Raw genomic sequence first — 20251 nt, forward strand, 5'->3', positions numbered from 1 at the left:
CGCTCTCTCTCTCTCTCTCTAGCTCTCTCTCTCCTCTAGATATTATATATATATAATATAATCGATATATATATTATATATATATAGATATATATATATATATATATATATATATATATATCTATATATATATATATATATATATATAATATATATATATATATATATCATAGCCATAGATATCTATACCTTAGATAGAGAGATAGTAGATATATACATCTCTTCGTCCTATATCTATATTTTATTATCTATTAGTATTACGAATATCATATATTCTCCATATATATAGATATATATATATATATATATATATATATATATATATATATATATATATATATATATATATATATATATATACAACCTAGCTAACCTTCAATGGGATAAATGTCCATTTTCTTATGTAAACTTTGAATATACTCGCCAACTATGAACATTATCATCTTTTTCTTATATACGCTTTCAAAATATACACATATCATCGATATCATTTTATTTTTTTCATGTACTTCTTTAATTGGTATGACAAATATAGGTATTGTTAAATTTTATATTGAGGATGAGTTTCAAATATTTTACTTTTTATTACTCCACTTCTTAAATCATCCATCCGTAGAGTTATGTAGTCTACTTATATTAATACAAAGTCATAAGATTAAAGACTTTTCATTATTAAATATGTTATTATGGGTTATGTTTTGCCAATTATTTTCTTTGAGATTGTATTTTATTTTTCTCAATTATATTACTAGGTTCTTGTCCCTCTTTTTATTTAGTTTTATTTTGTGTTTGTCAAATTGCATCTTTTTTATTGTTTTTTTTTATTATGTAATGGCTTTACTTAATTAAAAAGAGTTACGTCCATTGTTATAAGTTGAAGATCAAGAGGGTGTTATGTCCCAACTAGTTATGCAATTAAGAATTCTATTAGAAAAAATATATGTATTATCATCTTAGATACAAAGTCACCAAATTTATTTAATTAATTTTATATAAATATTTTGTTATTGAATAAACAATTTATATTTAAAGTATAAAATTGAGGAGAATCAAATTTATCAAAAAATTATAAGGACATTATATTAGAGTAATAATATATTAAAAACTACTCCTAAATGAATACATATATTTTTTTTTATAAAAAAAACCTAATTTCTAGATGCCCATAACAACCTCGAATAGAATTAAGGGAAAATAATATATTATACATATATTGGTCTAGGCCACGTGCTTTTTCTAATATCAAAATTAAGCAACGTCCTTGTGGTCATGATCAACGACAACATCTGGAACAAACTTTGTCCAAAACCAATGAGACTTCCACACTTTATTCATTTCTTCAATTGGGACATTATTTGTCTCGGGAAAAAACATGACAATGAAAATTGTCATTATAAGCACAAATCCAGCAAAAAAGAAGAAGAGTCCAAACTTCAAGTGACAAAGCATAGTAAGAAAAACTTGAGCAATAACAAAGGTGAACAACATGTTCACAGCAACATTGGTAGCTTGGCCTGCAGAGCGAACCTCAAGGGAGCATATTTCACTAGGAACTAACCATCCCAATGGACCCCAAGACCATGCATATGCCGCAACATACGCACATATGAAAAACAAAAGAAGATTGGCTTCAACATGTGTAAACGAGCCTTCACCGCTAACTCCAAACTTTATAGCAATCATGCTTCCCACAATAATCTACGATCAATAATCATAACATTTATATTATCTATGCTTGTAAAATGGATTAATTTGAATGGTTAATATAAAGAATTAATTATTAGTTAAGTTGAATTTGTCACCTGGCAAATAAACATTTGGACACCACCTTCAAGAAACAAAATCTTTCTTCCAAACTTGTCCACGGTGAAGATGGAGACCAAAGTAGCAACAACATTGACACCTCCGGTAATTACTGAGGACATGAGGGAAGCATCATTTCCAAAGCCCAAAGTTTTGAAAAGGACAGGCGCATAAAACATGATCACGTTGATGCCTGTGAGTTGTTGGAAGAATGGAATGAAAGAGCAAAATGTTAGTTGAGGTCTGTATCTCAATTGTGTAATATTCTTCCATGGATGTTCCACCTTTTTGGCTTCCTCACTAGCATCAATTAGATCTTGGAACTCCTCGTCGACATTATCTATGCCACGAATATTTTGCAACATTTTCTTAGCTCCTTCTTTTTGGCCTCTTTCAATCATAGAGTTTGGTGTGTCGCCTAAGAAAAAAGATCCTATACACAATAAAATTGCAGGGACAGCTCCGACACCCAAAGAAATTCTCCACCCACTCTCGAGATTGGAAGTAAAGTAGTTGATAATGTTTGCCCCTAGGATTCCAATAGTGATCATCATTTGGAAGCCCATGTTGAGTGCACCTCTAATCTTTGCTGGAGCCATTTCAGACAAATACACTGGAACTGACTGTTTATGAGTAACAAAACATGATATGCAATTAAACTTGCTATATTCTTGATCCTTTATACATAAAAACATAAAAGCATAAAAATGATAGTGATTTTTACCTGATTACAATATCCTACACCAAAACCAAGTAATAGGCGACCAATGATAAGCATTTCAATATTGACAGCAAAACCATTGAGCAATGCACCAACAAGAAAAAACAAGCCACCTGTAAACATTGAGGCCTTGCGTCCTAACATTCTTGTAGTTATGGACGCAAAGAAAGAAGCTATTAAAGCTGCAAGATACAAGGAAGATGTGAACAAAGTAAGGAGCTCATTATCAAATTTGCAATACTGGCTCTCGTGTCCAGATTCATCTTTCATTTGTTTGTAAACACCAGGGAAGAATTTAATCAAGAATGGTTCCATGGAAGTCACTCCTCCTGTAATACCAAGATCATAACCAAAAAGAAGACCCCCCATGGCCGCCACCAAACATGTGACCAAAACAAACATTGTAACCTTCCCCTCATATTGCCTTCCATTTGTTGAAGCAACTAAAACTCCACCCGCCATTGTTTAAATTTTTGTATCTTAAAATTTAGGTATTTCTATGATGATGACTGGAGCTCAATTTTTTCTCTACATATTAGATGTTACAATTTATGATTATTTTATACTGTCAATAATTTCTAATAAGATAATAGGAATTTGTAACAAACATACAATTTTTTCAACAATACATATTAATTTAGCATTTTTAATCGCTTTCATCCTTGTAATTTGTTAAGTTATGAGCATTATTTCGCTAGATTTGGTGTCAATACACTATTATAAGATTTAGATAAGAGATCATTCTTGTACTGAATTATCAAACTTAATGATATGATAAAGATCGTTAAATAAATCTTAAATGACACTCTATTAATCTATTTATAGTATAGTGGAACACCTAATTGAAAATTTATTTGAATCTCATTTTATTACAAAAATAATATCATTAAAATTTTAAAATTATTTTACTGTGAATTGGTTTATTAAATCTTAAATTTTAAACTTTTTAAATTTTATTTGTTTAAATTAATAATCAAATATATAAATCGTTTAACATCCCAAAATGAAAAAATAGAAATAAATTGACGTTATTATTATTTTCATGGAATTAATATTGAAATTTTTTATACGACTATTATTTGAGACCATTTATTTCTTTTTTTAAAAATAATTTTATAGTATTACATTTAAAAAAAAAATATTCTAATGAAAAATAGGTTTGAATAGTTCTTCATAACTTTTAGATATTAAAATTTTAAAAAAAATCACTTGAAATTTGAACTATTTTTAAATGATTTTCCTAAAAACTAATTTTGAGATATATTTTTCTTAAAAACTATTTTATTTTAGTGTTTACCATGGCTAAACATTTTTGGCTTCGTAGGTTTGGATTTGGAAATCTTCCCCCTCAACGAACTACTACTCATGACTATGGTTGCATTCCCCGATTCTTATTGATACTTGAAGTAGAGTCGTTATATTTATAGACAAATATAACCAAAGTAATGCGTGCTTTTTGTTTTTTGCATACAAAAGTGACATATATAAGCGTAGGCATTGCAAAATCAATCAATAAGTGATGTGTTCTGTTCTGGACAAATGTCAGGTGTTGCATTCAAATTGGTTGGTTGATGAGGTTATTCTAAAAGCCTGTGCGAATAATGGTGGTCTTAAAAATTATCCCAAAGACACTCATATTTGATTCTCTCTCTCTCTCTCTATCTATCTATCTATCTATCTCTCTCAGTCTCTCTCTCTCTTCTCTCTCTTTCTCTCTCTCTCTCTCTCTCTCTCTCTCTCTCTCTCTCTCTCTCTCTCTCTCTCTCTCTCTCTCTCTCTCTATCTATATATATAATATATATATATATATATATATATATAATATATATATATATATATATATATATATATATATATATATATATATATATATATATATATATATATATATATATATATATACAACCTAGCTAACCTTCAATGGGATAAATGTCCATTTTCTTATGTAAACTTTTGAATATACTCGCCAACTATGAACATTATCATCTTTTTTCTTATATACGCTTTCAAAATATACACATATCATCGATATCATTTTTATTTTTTTCATGTACTTCTTTAATTGGTATGACAAATATAGGTATTGTTAAATTTTATATTGAGGATGAGTTTCAAATATTTTACTTTTTATTACTCCACTTCTTAAATCATCCATCCGTAGAGTTATGTAGTCTACTTATATTAATACAAAGTCATAAGATTAAAGACTTTTCATTATTAAATATGTTATTATGGGTTATGTTTTGCCAATTATTTTCTTTGAGATTGTATTTTATTTTTCTCAATTATATTACTAGGTTCTTGTCCCTCTTTTTATTTAGTTTTATTTTGTGTTTGTCAAATTGCATCTTTTTTTTATTGTTTTTTTTTTATTATGTAATGGCTTTACTTAATTAAAAAGAGTTACGTCCATTGTTATAAGTTGAAGATCAAGAGGGTGTTATGTCCCAACTAGTTATGCAATTAAGAATTCTATTAGAAAAAATATATGTATTATCATCTTAGATACAAAGTCACCAAATTTATTTAATTAATTTTATATAAATATTTTGTTATTGAATAAACAATTTATATTTAAAGTATAAAATTGAGGAGAATCAAATTTATCAAAAAATTATAAGGACATTATATTAGAGTAATAATATATTAAAAACTACTCCTAAATGAATACATATATTTTTTTTTATAAAAAAAACCTAATTTCTAGATGCCCATAACAACCTCGAATAGAATTAAGGGAAAATAATATATTATACATATATTGGTCTAGGCCACGTGCTTTTTCTAATATCAAAATTAAGCAACGTCCTTGTGGTCATGATCAACGACAACATCTGGAACAAACTTTGTCCAAAACCAATGAGACTTCCACACTTTATTCATTTCTTCAATTGGGACATTATTTGTCTCGGGAAAAAACATGACAATGAAAATTGTCATTATAAGCACAAATCCAGCAAAAAAGAAGAAGAGTCCAAACTTCAAGTGACAAAGCATAGTAAGAAAAACTTGAGCAATAACAAAGGTGAACAACATGTTCACAGCAACATTGGTAGCTTGGCCTGCAGAGCGAACCTCAAGGGAGCATATTTCACTAGGAACTAACCATCCCAATGGACCCCAAGACCATGCATATGCCGCAACATACGCACATATGAAAAACAAAAGAAGATTGGCTTCAACATGTGTAAACGAGCCTTCACCGCTAACTCCAAACTTTATAGCAATCATGCTTCCCACAATAATCTACGATCAATAATCATAACATTTATATTATCTATGCTTGTAAAATGGATTAATTTGAATGGTTAATATAAAGAATTAATTATTAGTTAAGTTGAATTTGTCACCTGGCAAATAAACATTTGGACACCACCTTCAAGAAACAAAATCTTTCTTCCAAACTTGTCCACGGTGAAGATGGAGACCAAAGTAGCAACAACATTGACACCTCCGGTAATTACTGAGGACATGAGGGAAGCATCATTTCCAAAGCCCAAAGTTTTGAAAAGGACAGGCGCATAAAACATGATCACGTTGATGCCTGTGAGTTGTTGGAAGAATGGAATGAAAGAGCAAAATGTTAGTTGAGGTCTGTATCTCAATTGTGTAATATTCTTCCATGGATGTTCCACCTTTTTGGCTTCCTCACTAGCATCAATTAGATCTTGGAACTCCTCGTCGACATTATCTATGCCACGAATATTTTGCAACATTTTCTTAGCTCCTTCTTTTTGGCCTCTTTCAATCATAGAGTTTGGTGTGTCGCCTAAGAAAAAAGATCCTATACACAATAAAATTGCAGGGACAGCTCCGACACCCAAAGAAATTCTCCACCCACTCTCGAGATTGGAAGTAAAGTAGTTGATAATGTTTGCCCCTAGGATTCCAATAGTGATCATCATTTGGAAGCCCATGTTGAGTGCACCTCTAATCTTTGCTGGAGCCATTTCAGACAAATACACTGGAACTGACTGTTTATGAGTAACAAAACATGATATGCAATTAAACTTGCTATATTCTTGATCCTTTATACATAAAAACATAAAAGCATAAAAATGATAGTGATTTTTACCTGATTACAATATCCTACACCAAAACCAAGTAATAGGCGACCAATGATAAGCATTTCAATATTGACAGCAAAACCATTGAGCAATGCACCAACAAGAAAAAACAAGCCACCTGTAAACATTGAGGCCTTGCGTCCTAACATTCTTGTAGTTATGGACGCAAAGAAAGAAGCTATTAAAGCTGCAAGATACAAGGAAGATGTGAACAAAGTAAGGAGCTCATTATCAAATTTGCAATACTGGCTCTCGTGTCCAGATTCATCTTTCATTTGTTTGTAAACACCAGGGAAGAATTTAATCAAGAATGGTTCCATGGAAGTCACTCCTCCTGTAATACCAAGATCATAACCAAAAAGAAGACCCCCCATGGCCGCCACCAAACATGTGACCAAAACAAACATTGTAACCTTCCCCTCATATTGCCTTCCATTTGTTGAAGCAACTAAAACTCCACCCGCCATTGTTTAAATTTTTGTATCTTAAAATTTAGGTATTTCTATGATGATGACTGGAGCTCAATTTTTTCTCTACATATTAGATGTTACAATTTATGATTATTTTATACTGTCAATAATTTCTAATAAGATAATAGGAATTTGTAACAAACATACAATTTTTTCAACAATACATATTAATTTAGCATTTTTAATCGCTTTCATCCTTGTAATTTGTTAAGTTATGAGCATTATTTCGCTAGATTTGGTGTCAATACACTATTATAAGATTTAGATAAGAGATCATTCTTGTACTGAATTATCAAACTTAATGATATGATAAAGATCGTTAAATAAATCTTAAATGACACTCTATTAATCTATTTATAGTATAGTGGAACACCTAATTGAAAATTTATTTGAATCTCATTTTATTACAAAAATAATATCATTAAAATTTTAAAATTATTTTACTGTGAATTGGTTTATTAAATCTTAAATTTTAAACTTTTTAAATTTTATTTGTTTAAATTAATAATCAAATATATAAATCGTTTAACATCCCAAAATGAAAAAATAGAAATAAATTGACGTTATTATTATTTTCATGGAATTAATATTGAAATTTTTTATACGACTATTATTTGAGACCATTTATTTCTTTTTTTAAAAATAATTTTATAGTATTACATTTAAAAAAAAATATTCTAATGAAAAATAGGTTTGAATAGTTCTTCATAACTTTTAGATATTAAAATTTTTAAAAAAATCACTTGAAATTTGAACTATTTTTAAATGATTTTTCTAAAAACTAATTTTGAGATATATTTTTCTTAAAAACTATTTTATTTTAGTGTTTACCATGGCTAAACATTTTTGGCTTAGTAGGTTTGGATTTGGAAATCTTCCCCCTCAACGAACTACTACTCATGACTATGGTTGCATTCCCCGTTTCTATTGATACTTGAAGTAGAGTCGTTATATTTATAGACAAATATAACCAAAGTAATGCGTGCTTTTTGTTTTTTGCATACAAAAGTGACATATATAAGCGTAGGCATTGCAAAATCAATCAATAAGTGATGTGTTCTGTTCTGGACAAATGTCAGGTGTTGCATTCAAATTGGTTGGTTGATGAGGTTATTCTAAAAGCCTGTGCGAATAATGGTGGTCTTAAAAATTATCCCAAAGACACTCATATTTGATTCTCTCTCTCTCTCTATCTATCTATCTATCTATCTCCCTCAGTCTCTCTCTCTCTCTCTCTCTCTCTCTCTCTCTCTCTCTCTCTCTCTCTCTCTCTCTCTCTCTCTCTCTCTCTCTCTCTCTCTCTCTCTCTCTCTCTCTCTCTCTCTCTATATATATATATATATATATATATATATATATATATATATATATATATATATATATATATATATATATATATATATATATATATATATATATATATATATATATATATATACATCCTAGCTAACCTTCAATGGGATAAATGTCCATTTTCTTATGTAAACTTTTGAATATACTCGCCAACTATGAACATTATCATCTTTTTTCTTATATACGCTTTCAAAATATACACATATCATCGATATCATTTTTATTTTTTTCATGTACTTCTTTAATTGGTATGACAAATATAGGTATTGTTAAATTTTATATTGAGGATGAGTTTCAAATATTTTACTTTTTATTACTCCACTTCTTAAATCATCCATCCGTAGAGTTATGTAGTCTACTTATATTAATACAAAGTCATAAGATTAAAGACTTTTCATTATTAAATATGTTATTATGGGTTATGTTTTGCCAATTATTTTCTTTGAGATTGTATTTTATTTTTCTCAATTATATTACTAGGTTCTTGTCCCTCTTTTTATTTAGTTTTATTTTGTGTTTGTCAAATTGCATCTTTTTTTTATTGTTTTTTTTTATTATGTAATGGCTTTACTTAATTAAAAAGAGTTACGTCCATTGTTATAAGTTGAAGATCAAGAGGGTGTTATGTCCCAACTAGTTATGCAATTAAGAATTCTATTAGAAAAAATATATGTATTATCATCTTAGATACAAAGTCACCAAATTTATTTAATTAATTTTATATAAATATTTTGTTATTGAATAAACAATTTATATTTAAAGTATAAAATTGAGGAGAATCAAATTTATCAAAAAATTATAAGGACATTATATTAGAGTAATAATATATTAAAAACTACTCCTAAATGAATACATATATTTTTTTTTATAAAAAAAACCTAATTTCTAGATGCCCATAACAACCTCGAATAGAATTAAGGGAAAATAATATATTATACATATATTGGTCTAGGCCACGTGCTTTTTCTAATATCAAAATTAAGCAACGTCCTTGTGGTCATGATCAACGACAACATCTGGAACAAACTTTGTCCAAAACCAATGAGACTTCCACACTTTATTCATTTCTTCAATTGGGACATTATTTGTCTCGGGAAAAAACATGACAATGAAAATTGTCATTATAAGCACAAATCCAGCAAAAAAGAAGAAGAGTCCAAACTTCAAGTGACAAAGCATAGTAAGAAAAACTTGAGCAATAACAAAGGTGAACAACATGTTCACAGCAACATTGGTAGCTTGGCCTGCAGAGCGAACCTCAAGGGAGCATATTTCACTAGGAACTAACCATCCCAATGGACCCCAAGACCATGCATATGCCGCAACATACGCACATATGAAAAACAAAAGAAGATTGGCTTCAACATGTGTAAACGAGCCTTCACCGCTAACTCCAAACTTTATAGCAATCATGCTTCCCACAATAATCTACGATCAATAATCATAACATTTATATTATCTATGCTTGTAAAATGGATTAATTTGAATGGTTAATATAAAGAATTAATTATTAGTTAAGTTGAATTTGTCACCTGGCAAATAAACATTTGGACACCACCTTCAAGAAACAAAATCTTTCTTCCAAACTTGTCCACGGTGAAGATGGAGACCAAAGTAGCAACAACATTGACACCTCCGGTAATTACTGAGGACATGAGGGAAGCATCATTTCCAAAGCCCAAAGTTTTGAAAAGGACAGGCGCATAAAACATGATCACGTTGATGCCTGTGAGTTGTTGGAAGAATGGAATGAAAGAGCAAAATGTTAGTTGAGGTCTGTATCTCAATTGTGTAATATTCTTCCATGGATGTTCCACCTTTTTGGCTTCCTCACTAGCATCAATTAGATCTTGGAACTCCTCGTCGACATTATCTATGCCACGAATATTTTGCAACATTTTCTTAGCTCCTTCTTTTTGGCCTCTTTCAATCATAGAGTTTGGTGTGTCGCCTAAGAAAAAAGATCCTATACACAATAAAATTGCAGGGACAGCTCCGACACCCAAAGAAATTCTCCACCCACTCTCGAGATTGGAAGTAAAGTAGTTGATAATGTTTGCCCCTAGGATTCCAATAGTGATCATCATTTGGAAGCCCATGTTGAGTGCACCTCTAATCTTTGCTGGAGCCATTTCAGACAAATACACTGGAACTGACTGTTTATGAGTAACAAAACATGATATGCAATTAAACTTGCTATATTCTTGATCCTTTATACATAAAAACATAAAAGCATAAAAATGATAGTGATTTTTACCTGATTACAATATCCTACACCAAAACCAAGTAATAGGCGACCAATGATAAGCATTTCAATATTGACAGCAAAACCATTGAGCAATGCACCAACAAGAAAAAACAAGCCACCTGTAAACATTGAGGCCTTGCGTCCTAACATTCTTGTAGTTATGGACGCAAAGAAAGAAGCTATTAAAGCTGCAAGATACAAGGAAGATGTGAACAAAGTAAGGAGCTCATTATCAAATTTGCAATACTGGCTCTCGTGTCCAGATTCATCTTTCATTTGTTTGTAAACACCAGGGAAGAATTTAATCAAGAATGGTTCCATGGAAGTCACTCCTCCTGTAATACCAAGATCATAACCAAAAAGAAGACCCCCCATGGCCGCCACCAAACATGTGACCAAAACAAACATTGTAACCTTCCCCTCATATTGCCTTCCATTTGTTGAAGCAACTAAAACTCCACCCGCCATTGTTTAAATTTTTGTATCTTAAAATTTAGGTATTTCTATGATGATGACTGGAGCTCAATTTTTTCTCTACATATTAGATGTTACAATTTATGATTATTTTATACTGTCAATAATTTCTAATAAGATAATAGGAATTTGTAACAAACATACAATTTTTTCAACAATACATATTAATTTAGCATTTTTAATCGCTTTCATCCTTGTAATTTGTTAAGTTATGAGCATTATTTCGCTAGATTTGGTGTCAATACACTATTATAAGATTTAGATAAGAGATCATTCTTGTACTGAATTATCAAACTTAATGATATGATAAAGATCGTTAAATAAATCTTAAATGACACTCTATTAATCTATTTATAGTATAGTGGAACACCTAATTGAAAATTTATTTGAATCTCATTTTATTACAAAAATAATATCATTAAAATTTTAAAATTATTTTACTGTGAATTGGTTTATTAAATCTTAAATTTTAAACTTTTTAAATTTTATTTGTTTAAATTAATAATCAAATATATAAATCGTTTAACATCCCAAAATGAAAAAATAGAAATAAATTGACGTTATTATTATTTTCATGGAATTAATATTGAAATTTTTTATACGACTATTATTTGAGACCATTTATTTCTTTTTTTAAAAATAATTTTATAGTATTACATTTAAAAAAAAATATATTCTAATGAAAAATAGGTTTGAATAGTTCTTCATAACTTTTAGATATTAAAATTTTTAAAAAAATCACTTGAAATTTGAACTATTTTTAAATGATTTTTCTAAAAACTAATTTTGAGATATATTTTTCTTAAAAACTATTTTATTTTAGTGTTTACCATGGCTAAACATTTTTGGCTTAGTAGGTTTGGATTTGGAAATCTTCCCCCTCAACGAACTACTACTCATGACTATGGTTGCATTCCCCGTTTCCTATTGATACTTGAAGTAGAGTCGTTATATTTATAGACAAATATAACCAAAGTAATGCGTGCTTTTTGTTTTTTGCATACAAAAGTGACATATATAAGCGTAGGCATTGCAAAATCAATCAATAAGTGATGTGTTCTGTTCTGGACAAATGTCAGGTGTTGCATTCAAATTGGTTGGTTGATGAGGTTATTCTAAAAGCCTGTGCGAATAATGGTGGTCTTAAAAATTATCCCAAAGACACTCATATTTGATTCTCTCTCTCTCTCTATCTATCTATCTATCTATCTATCTCATCTCTCTCTCTCTCTCTCTCTCTCTCTCTCTCTCTCTCTCTCTCTCTCTCTCTCTCTCTCTCTCTCTCTCTCTCTCTCTCTCTCTCTCTCTCTCTCTCTCTCTCTCTCTCTCTCTCTCTCTCTCTATCTCTATATATATATATATATATATATATATATATATATATATATATATATATATATATATATATATATATATATATATATATATATATATATATATATATATATATATATATATATATATATACAACCTAGCTAACCTTCAATGGGATAAATGTCCATTTTCTTATGTAAACTTTTGAATATACTCGCCAACTATGAACATTATCATCTTTTTTCTTATATACGCTTTCAAAATATACACATATCATCGATATCATTTTTATTTTTTTCATGTACTTCTTTAATTGGTATGACAAATATAGGTATTGTTAAATTTTATATTGAGGATGAGTTTCAAATATTTTACTTTTTATTACTCCACTTCTTAAATCATCCATCCGTAGAGTTATGTAGTCTACTTATATTAATACAAAGTCATAAGATTAAAGACTTTTCATTATTAAATATGTTATTATGGGTTATGTTTTGCCAATTATTTTCTTTGAGATTGTATTTTATTTTTCTCAATTATATTACTAGGTTCTTGTCCCTCTTTTTATTTAGTTTTATTTTGTGTTTGTCAAATTGCATCTTTTTTTTATTGTTTTTTTTTATTATGTAATGGCTTTACTTAATTAAAAAGAGTTACGTCCATTGTTATAAGTTGAAGATCAAGAGGGTGTTATGTCCCAACTAGTTATGCAATTAAGAATTCTATTAGAAAAAATATATGTATTATCATCTTAGATACAAAGTCACCAAATTTATTTAATTAATTTTATATAAATATTTTGTTATTGAATAAACAATTTATATTTAAAGTATAAAATTGAGGAGAATCAAATTTATCAAAAAATTATAAGGACATTATATTAGAGTAATAATATATTAAAAACTACTCCTAAATGAATACATATATTTTTTTTTATAAAAAAAACCTAATTTCTAGATGCCCATAACAACCTCGAATAGAATTAAGGGAAAATAATATATTATACATATATTGGTCTAGGCCACGTGCTTTTTCTAATATCAAAATTAAGCAACGTCCTTGTGGTCATGATCAACGACAACATCTGGAACAAACTTTGTCCAAAACCAATGAGACTTCCACACTTTATTCATTTCTTCAATTGGGACATTATTTGTCTCGGGAAAAAACATGACAATGAAAATTGTCATTATAAGCACAAATCCAGCAAAAAAGAAGAAGAGTCCAAACTTCAAGTGACAAAGCATAGTAAGAAAAACTTGAGCAATAACAAAGGTGAACAACATGTTCACAGCAACATTGGTAGCTTGGCCTGCAGAGCGAACCTCAAGGGAGCATATTTCACTAGGAACTAACCATCCCAATGGACCCCAAGACCATGCATATGCCGCAACATACGCACATATGAAAAACAAAAGAAGATTGGCTTCAACATGTGTAAACGAGCCTTCACCGCTAACTCCAAACTTTATAGCAATCATGCTTCCCACAATAATCTACGATCAATAATCATAACATTTATATTATCTATGCTTGTAAAATGGATTAATTTGAATGGTTAATATAAAGAATTAATTATTAGTTAAGTTGAATTTGTCACCTGGCAAATAAACATTTGGACACCACCTTCAAGAAACAAAATCTTTCTTCCAAACTTGTCCACGGTGAAGATGGAGACCAAAGTAGCAACAACATTGACACCTCCGGTAATTACTGAGGACATGAGGGAAGCATCATTTCCAAAGCCCAAAGTTTTGAAAAGGACAGGCGCATAAAACATGATCACGTTGATGCCTGTGAGTTGTTGGAAGAATGGAATGAAAGAGCAAAATGTTAGTTGAGGTCTGTATCTCAATTGTGTAATATTCTTCCATGGATGTTCCACCTTTTTGGCTTCCTCACTAGCATCAATTAGATCTTGGAACTCCTCGTCGACATTATCTATGCCACGAATATTTTGCAACATTTTCTTAGCTCCTTCTTTTTGGCCTCTTTCAATCATAGAGTTTGGTGTGTCGCCTAAGAAAAAAGATCCTATACACAATAAAATTGCAGGGACAGCTCCGACACCCAAAGAAATTCTCCACCCACTCTCGAGATTGGAAGTAAAGTAGTTGATAATGTTTGCCCCTAGGATTCCAATAGTGATCATCATTTGGAAGCCCATGTTGAGTGCACCTCTAATCTTTGCTGGAGCCATTTCAGACAAATACACTGGAACTGACTGTTTATGAGTAACAAAACATGATATGCAATTAAACTTGCTATATTCTTGATCCTTTATACATAAAAACATAAAAGCATAAAAATGATAGTGATTTTTACCTGATTACAATATCCTACACCAAAACCAAGTAATAGGCGACCAATGATAAGCATTTCAATATTGACAGCAAAACCATTGAGCAATGCACCAACAAGAAAAAACAAGCCACCTGTAAACATTGAGGCCTTGCGTCCTAACATTCTTGTAGTTATGGACGCAAAGAAAGAAGCTATTAAAGCTGCAAGATACAAGGAAGATGTGAACAAAGTAAGGAGCTCATTATCAAATTTGCAATACTGGCTCTCGTGTCCAGATTCATCTTTCATTTGTTTGTAAACACCAGGGAAGAATTTAATCAAGAATGGTTCCATGGAAGTCACTCCTCCTGTAATACCAAGATCATAACCAAAAAGAAGACCCCCCATGGCCGCCACCAAACATGTGACCAAAACAAACATTGTAACCTTCCCCTCATATTGCCTTCCATTTGTTGAAGCAACTAAAACTCCACCCGCCATTGTTTAAATTTTTGTATCTTAAAATTTAGGTATTTCTATGATGATGACTGGAGCTCAATTTTTTCTCTACATATTAGATGTTACAATTTATGATTATTTTATACTGTCAATAATTTCTAATAAGATAATAGGAATTTGTAACAAACATACAATTTTTTCAACAATACATATTAATTTAGCATTTTTAATCGCTTTCATCCTTGTAATTTGTTAAGTTATGAGCATTATTTCGCTAGATTTGGTGTCAATACACTATTATAAGATTTAGATAAGAGATCATTCTTGTACTGAATTATCAAACTTAATGATATGATAAAGATCGTTAAATAAATCTTAAATGACACTCTATTAATCTATTTATAGTATAGTGGAACACCTAATTGAAAATTTATTTGAATCTCATTTTATTACAAAAATAATATCATTAAAATTTTAAAATTATTTTACTGTGAATTGGTTTATTAAATCTTAAATTTTAAACTTTTTAAATTTTATTTGTTTAAATTAATAATCAAATATATAAATCGTTTAACATCCCAAAATGAAAAAATAGAAATAAATTGACGTTATTATTATTTTCATGGAATTAATATTGAAATTTTTTATACGACTATTATTTGAGACCATTTATTTCTTTTTTTAAAATAATTTTATAGTATTACATTTAAAAAAAATATATTCTAATGAAAAATAGGTTTGAATAGTTCTTCATAACTTTTAGATATTAAAATTTTAAAAAAATCACTTGAAATTTGAACTATTTTTAAATGATTTTTCTAAAAACTAATTTTGAGATATATTTTTCTTAAAAACTATTTTATTTTAGTGTTTACCATGGCTAAACATTTTTGGCTTAGTAGGTTTGGATTTGGAAATCTTCCCCCTCAACGAACTACTACTCATGACTATGGTTGCATTCCCCGTTTCCTATTGATACTTGAAGTAGAGTCGTTATATTTATAGACAAATATAACCAAAGTAATGCGTGCTTTTTGTTTTTTGCATACAAAAGTGACATATATAAGCGTAGGCATTGCAAAATCAATCAATAAGTGATGTGTTCTGTTCTGGACAAATGTCAGGTGTTGCATTCAAATTGGTTGGTTGATGAGGTTATTCTAAAAGCCTGTGCGAATAATGGTGGTCTTAAAAATTATCCCAAAGACACTCATATTTGATTCTCTCTCTCTCTCTCTCTCTCTATCTATCTCTCTCTCTCTCTCTCTCTCTCTCTCTCTCTCTCTCTCTCTCTCTCTCTCTCTCTCTCTCTCTCTCTCTCTCTCTCTCTCTCTCTCTCTATATATATATATATATATATATATATATATATATATATATATATATATACCTAGCTAACCTTCAATGGGATAAATGTCCATTTTCTTATGTAAACTTTTGAATATACTCGCCAACTATGAACATTATCATCTTTTTTCTTATATACGCTTTCAAAATATACACATATCATCGATATCATTTTTATTTTTTTCATGTACTTCTTTAATTGGTATGACAAATATAGGTATTGTTAAATTTTATATTGAGGATGAGTTTCAAATATTTTACTTTTTATTACTCCACTTCTTAAATCATCCATCCGTAGAGTTATGTAGTCTACTTATATTAATACAAAGTCATAAGATTAAAGACTTTTCATTATTAAATATGTTATTATGGGTTATGTTTTGCCAATTATTTTCTTTGAGATTGTATTTTATTTTTCTCAATTATATTACTAGGTTCTTGTCCCTCTTTTTATTTAGTTTTATTTTGTGTTTGTCAAATTGCATCTTTTTTTTATTGTTTTTTTTTTATTATGTAATGGCTTTACTTAATTAAAAAGAGTTACGTCCATTGTTATAAGTTGAAGATCAAGAGGGTGTTATGTCCCAACTAGTTATGCAATTAAGAATTCTATTAGAAAAAATATATGTATTATCATCTTAGATACAAAGTCACCAAATTTATTTAATTAATTTTATATAAATATTTTGTTATTGAATAAACAATTTATATTTAAAGTATAAAATTGAGGAGAATCAAATTTATCAAAAAATTATAAGGACATTATATTAGAGTAATAATATATTAAAAACTACTCCTAAATGAATACATATATTTTTTTTATAAAAAAAAACCTAATTTCTAGATGCCCATAACAACCTCGAATAGAATTAAGGGAAAATAATATATTATACATATATTGGTCTAGGCCACGTGCTTTTTCTAATATCAAAATTAAGCAACGTCCTTGTGGTCATGATCAACGACAACATCTGGAACAAACTTTGTCCAAAACCAATGAGACTTCCACACTTTATTCATTTCTTCAATTGGGACATTATTTGTCTCGGGAAAAAACATGACAATGAAAATTGTCATTATAAGCACAAATCCAGCAAAAAAGAAGAAGAGTCCAAACTTCAAGTGACAAAGCATAGTAAGAAAAACTTGAGCAATAACAAAGGTGAACAACATGTTCACAGCAACATTGGTAGCTTGGCCTGCAGAGCGAACCTCAAGGGAGCATATTTCACTAGGAACTAACCATCCCAATGGACCCCAAGACCATGCATATGCCGCAACATACGCACATATGAAAAACAAAAGAAGATTGGCTTCAACATGTGTAAACGAGCCTTCACCGCTAACTCCAAACTTTATAGCAATCATGCTTCCCACAATAATCTACGATCAATAATCATAACATTTATATTATCTATGCTTGTAAAATGGATTAATTTGAATGGTTAATATAAAGAATTAATTATTAGTTAAGTTGAATTTGTCACCTGGCAAATAAACATTTGGACACCACCTTCAAGAAACAAAATCTTTCTTCCAAACTTGTCCACGGTGAAGATGGAGACCAAAGTAGCAACAACATTGACACCTCCGGTAATTACTGAGGACATGAGGGAAGCATCATTTCCAAAGCCCAAAGTTTTGAAAAGGACAGGCGCATAAAACATGATCACGTTGATGCCTGTGAGTTGTTGGAAGAATGGAATGAAAGAGCAAAATGTTAGTTGAGGTCTGTATCTCAATTGTGTAATATTCTTCCATGGATGTTCCACCTTTTTGGCTTCCTCACTAGCATCAATTAGATCTTGGAACTCCTCGTCGACATTATCTATGCCACGAATATTTTGCAACATTTTCTTAGCTCCTTCTTTTTGGCCTCTTTCAATCATAGAGTTTGGTGTGTCGCCTAAGAAAAAAGATCCTATACACAATAAAATTGCAGGGACAGCTCCGACACCCAAAGAAATTCTCCACCCACTCTCGAGATTGGAAGTAAAGTAGTTGATAATGTTTGCCCCTAGGATTCCAATAGTGATCATCATTTGGAAGCCCATGTTGAGTGCACCTCTAATCTTTGCTGGAGCCATTTCAGACAAATACACTGGAACTGACTGTTTATGAGTAACAAAACATGATATGCAATTAAACTTGCTATATTCTTGATCCTTTATACATAAAAACATAAAAGCATAAAAATGATAGTGATTTTTACCTGATTACAATATCCTACACCAAAACCAAGTAATAGGCGACCAATGATAAGCATTTCAATATTGACAGCAAAACCATTGAGCAATGCACCAACAAGAAAAAACAAGCCACCTGTAAACATTGAGGCCTTGCGTCCTAACATTCTTGTAGTTATGGACGCAAAGAAAGAAGCTATTAAAGCTGCAAGATACAAGGAAGATGTGAACAAAGTAAGGAGCTCATTATCAAATTTGCAATACTGGCTCTCGTGTCCAGATTCATCTTTCATTTGTTTGTAAACACCAGGGAAGAATTTAATCAAGAATGGTTCCATGGAAGTCACTCCTCCTGTAATACCAAGATCATAACCAAAAAGAAGACCCCCCATGGCCGCCACCAAACATGTGACCAAAACAAACATTGTAACCTTCCCCTCATATTGCCTTCCATTTGTTGAAGCAACTAAAACTCCACCCGCCATTGTTTAAATTTTTGTATCTTAAAATTTAGGTATTTCTATGATGATGACTGGAGCTCAATTTTTTCTCTACATATTAGATGTTACAATTTATGATTATTTTATACTGTCAATAATTTCTAATAAGATAATAGGAATTTGTAACAAACATACAATTTTTTCAACAATACATATTAATTTAGCATTTTTAATCGCTTTCATCCTTGTAATTTGTTAAGTTATGAGCATTATTTCGCTAGATTTGGTGTCAATACACTATTATAAGATTTAGATAAGAGATCATTCTTGTACTGAATTATCAAACTTAATGATATGATAAAGATCGTTAAATAAATCTTAAATGACACTCTATTAATCTATTTATAGTATAGTGGAACACCTAATTGAAAATTTATTTGAATCTCATTTTATTACAAAAATAATATCATTAAAATTTTAAAATTATTTTACTGTGAATTGGTTTATTAAATCTTAAATTTTAAACTTTTTAAATTTTATTTGTTTAAATTAATAATCAAATATATAAATCGTTTAACATCCCAAAATGAAAAAATAGAAATAAATTGACGTTATTATTATTTTCATGGAATTAATATTGAAATTTTTTATACGACTATTATTTGAGACCATTTATTTCTTTTTTTAAAAATAATTTTATAGTATTACATTTAAAAAAAATATATTCTAATGAAAAATAGGTTTGAATAGTTCTTCATAACTTTTAGATATTAAAATTTTAAAAAAATCACTTGAAATTTGAACTATTTTTAAATGATTTTTCTAAAAACTAATTTTGAGATATATTTTTCTTAAAAACTATTTTATTTTAGTGTTTACCATGGCTAAACATTTTTGGCTTAGTAGGTTTGGATTTGGAAATCTTCCCCCTCAACGAACTACTACTCATGACTATGGTTGCATTCCCCGTTTCCTATTGATACTTGAAGTAGAGTCGTTATATTTATAGACAAATATAACCAAAGTAATGCGTGCTTTTTGTTTTTTGCATACAAAAGTGACATATATAAGCGTAGGCATTGCAAA

The 20251-nt window shown here is 29.6% G+C and overlaps 5 protein-coding genes across 5 annotated transcripts; all 5 read right to left on the minus strand.

Moving 5' to 3' along the window:
• Nucleotides 1–1173: 1173 nt before the first annotated feature.
• Nucleotides 1174–3246, minus strand: LOC127115060 (sugar transport protein 10). The gene is made up of 3 exons (XM_051046726.1): nt 2528–3246; nt 1803–2426; nt 1174–1698 (listed from the first exon to the last, which is right to left on the minus strand). Exons 1-3 carry the CDS (start codon nt 2984–2986, stop codon nt 1249–1251), a joined length of 1533 nt encoding a protein of 510 aa, XP_050902683.1. The 5' UTR covers nt 2987–3246; the 3' UTR covers nt 1174–1248.
• Nucleotides 3247–5245: 1999 nt separating this feature from the next.
• On the minus strand, nt 5246–7368 carry LOC127115059 (sugar transport protein 10). Its single transcript, XM_051046725.1, has 3 exons — nt 6600–7368; nt 5875–6498; nt 5246–5770 (listed from the first exon to the last, which is right to left on the minus strand). Exons 1-3 carry the CDS (start codon nt 7056–7058, stop codon nt 5321–5323), a joined length of 1533 nt encoding a protein of 510 aa, XP_050902682.1. The 5' UTR covers nt 7059–7368; the 3' UTR covers nt 5246–5320.
• Nucleotides 7369–9317: 1949 nt separating this feature from the next.
• On the minus strand, nt 9318–11440 carry LOC127115061 (sugar transport protein 10). The gene is made up of 3 exons (XM_051046727.1): nt 10672–11440; nt 9947–10570; nt 9318–9842 (listed from the first exon to the last, which is right to left on the minus strand). The coding sequence occupies exons 1-3, from the start codon at nt 11128–11130 to the stop codon at nt 9393–9395; spliced, it is 1533 nt and encodes a 510-aa protein (XP_050902684.1). The 5' UTR covers nt 11131–11440; the 3' UTR covers nt 9318–9392.
• A 1981-nt stretch (nt 11441–13421) lies between these two features.
• Nucleotides 13422–15544, minus strand: LOC127115062 (sugar transport protein 10). The gene is made up of 3 exons (XM_051046728.1): nt 14776–15544; nt 14051–14674; nt 13422–13946 (listed from the first exon to the last, which is right to left on the minus strand). Exons 1-3 carry the CDS (start codon nt 15232–15234, stop codon nt 13497–13499), a joined length of 1533 nt encoding a protein of 510 aa, XP_050902685.1. The 5' UTR covers nt 15235–15544; the 3' UTR covers nt 13422–13496.
• A 1928-nt stretch (nt 15545–17472) lies between these two features.
• Nucleotides 17473–19520, minus strand: LOC127115063 (sugar transport protein 10). Its single transcript, XM_051046729.1, has 3 exons — nt 18752–19520; nt 18027–18650; nt 17473–17922 (listed from the first exon to the last, which is right to left on the minus strand). The coding sequence occupies exons 1-3, from the start codon at nt 19208–19210 to the stop codon at nt 17473–17475; spliced, it is 1533 nt and encodes a 510-aa protein (XP_050902686.1). The 5' UTR covers nt 19211–19520.
• Between the last annotated feature and the right edge of the window lie 731 nt (nt 19521–20251).

Source organism: Lathyrus oleraceus, unplaced genomic scaffold (genome assembly GCF_024323335.1).
Source record: "Lathyrus oleraceus cultivar Zhongwan6 unplaced genomic scaffold, CAAS_Psat_ZW6_1.0 chrUn0953, whole genome shotgun sequence".
In the NCBI taxonomy this organism is placed as follows: Eukaryota; Viridiplantae; Streptophyta; class Magnoliopsida; order Fabales; family Fabaceae; genus Lathyrus; species Lathyrus oleraceus.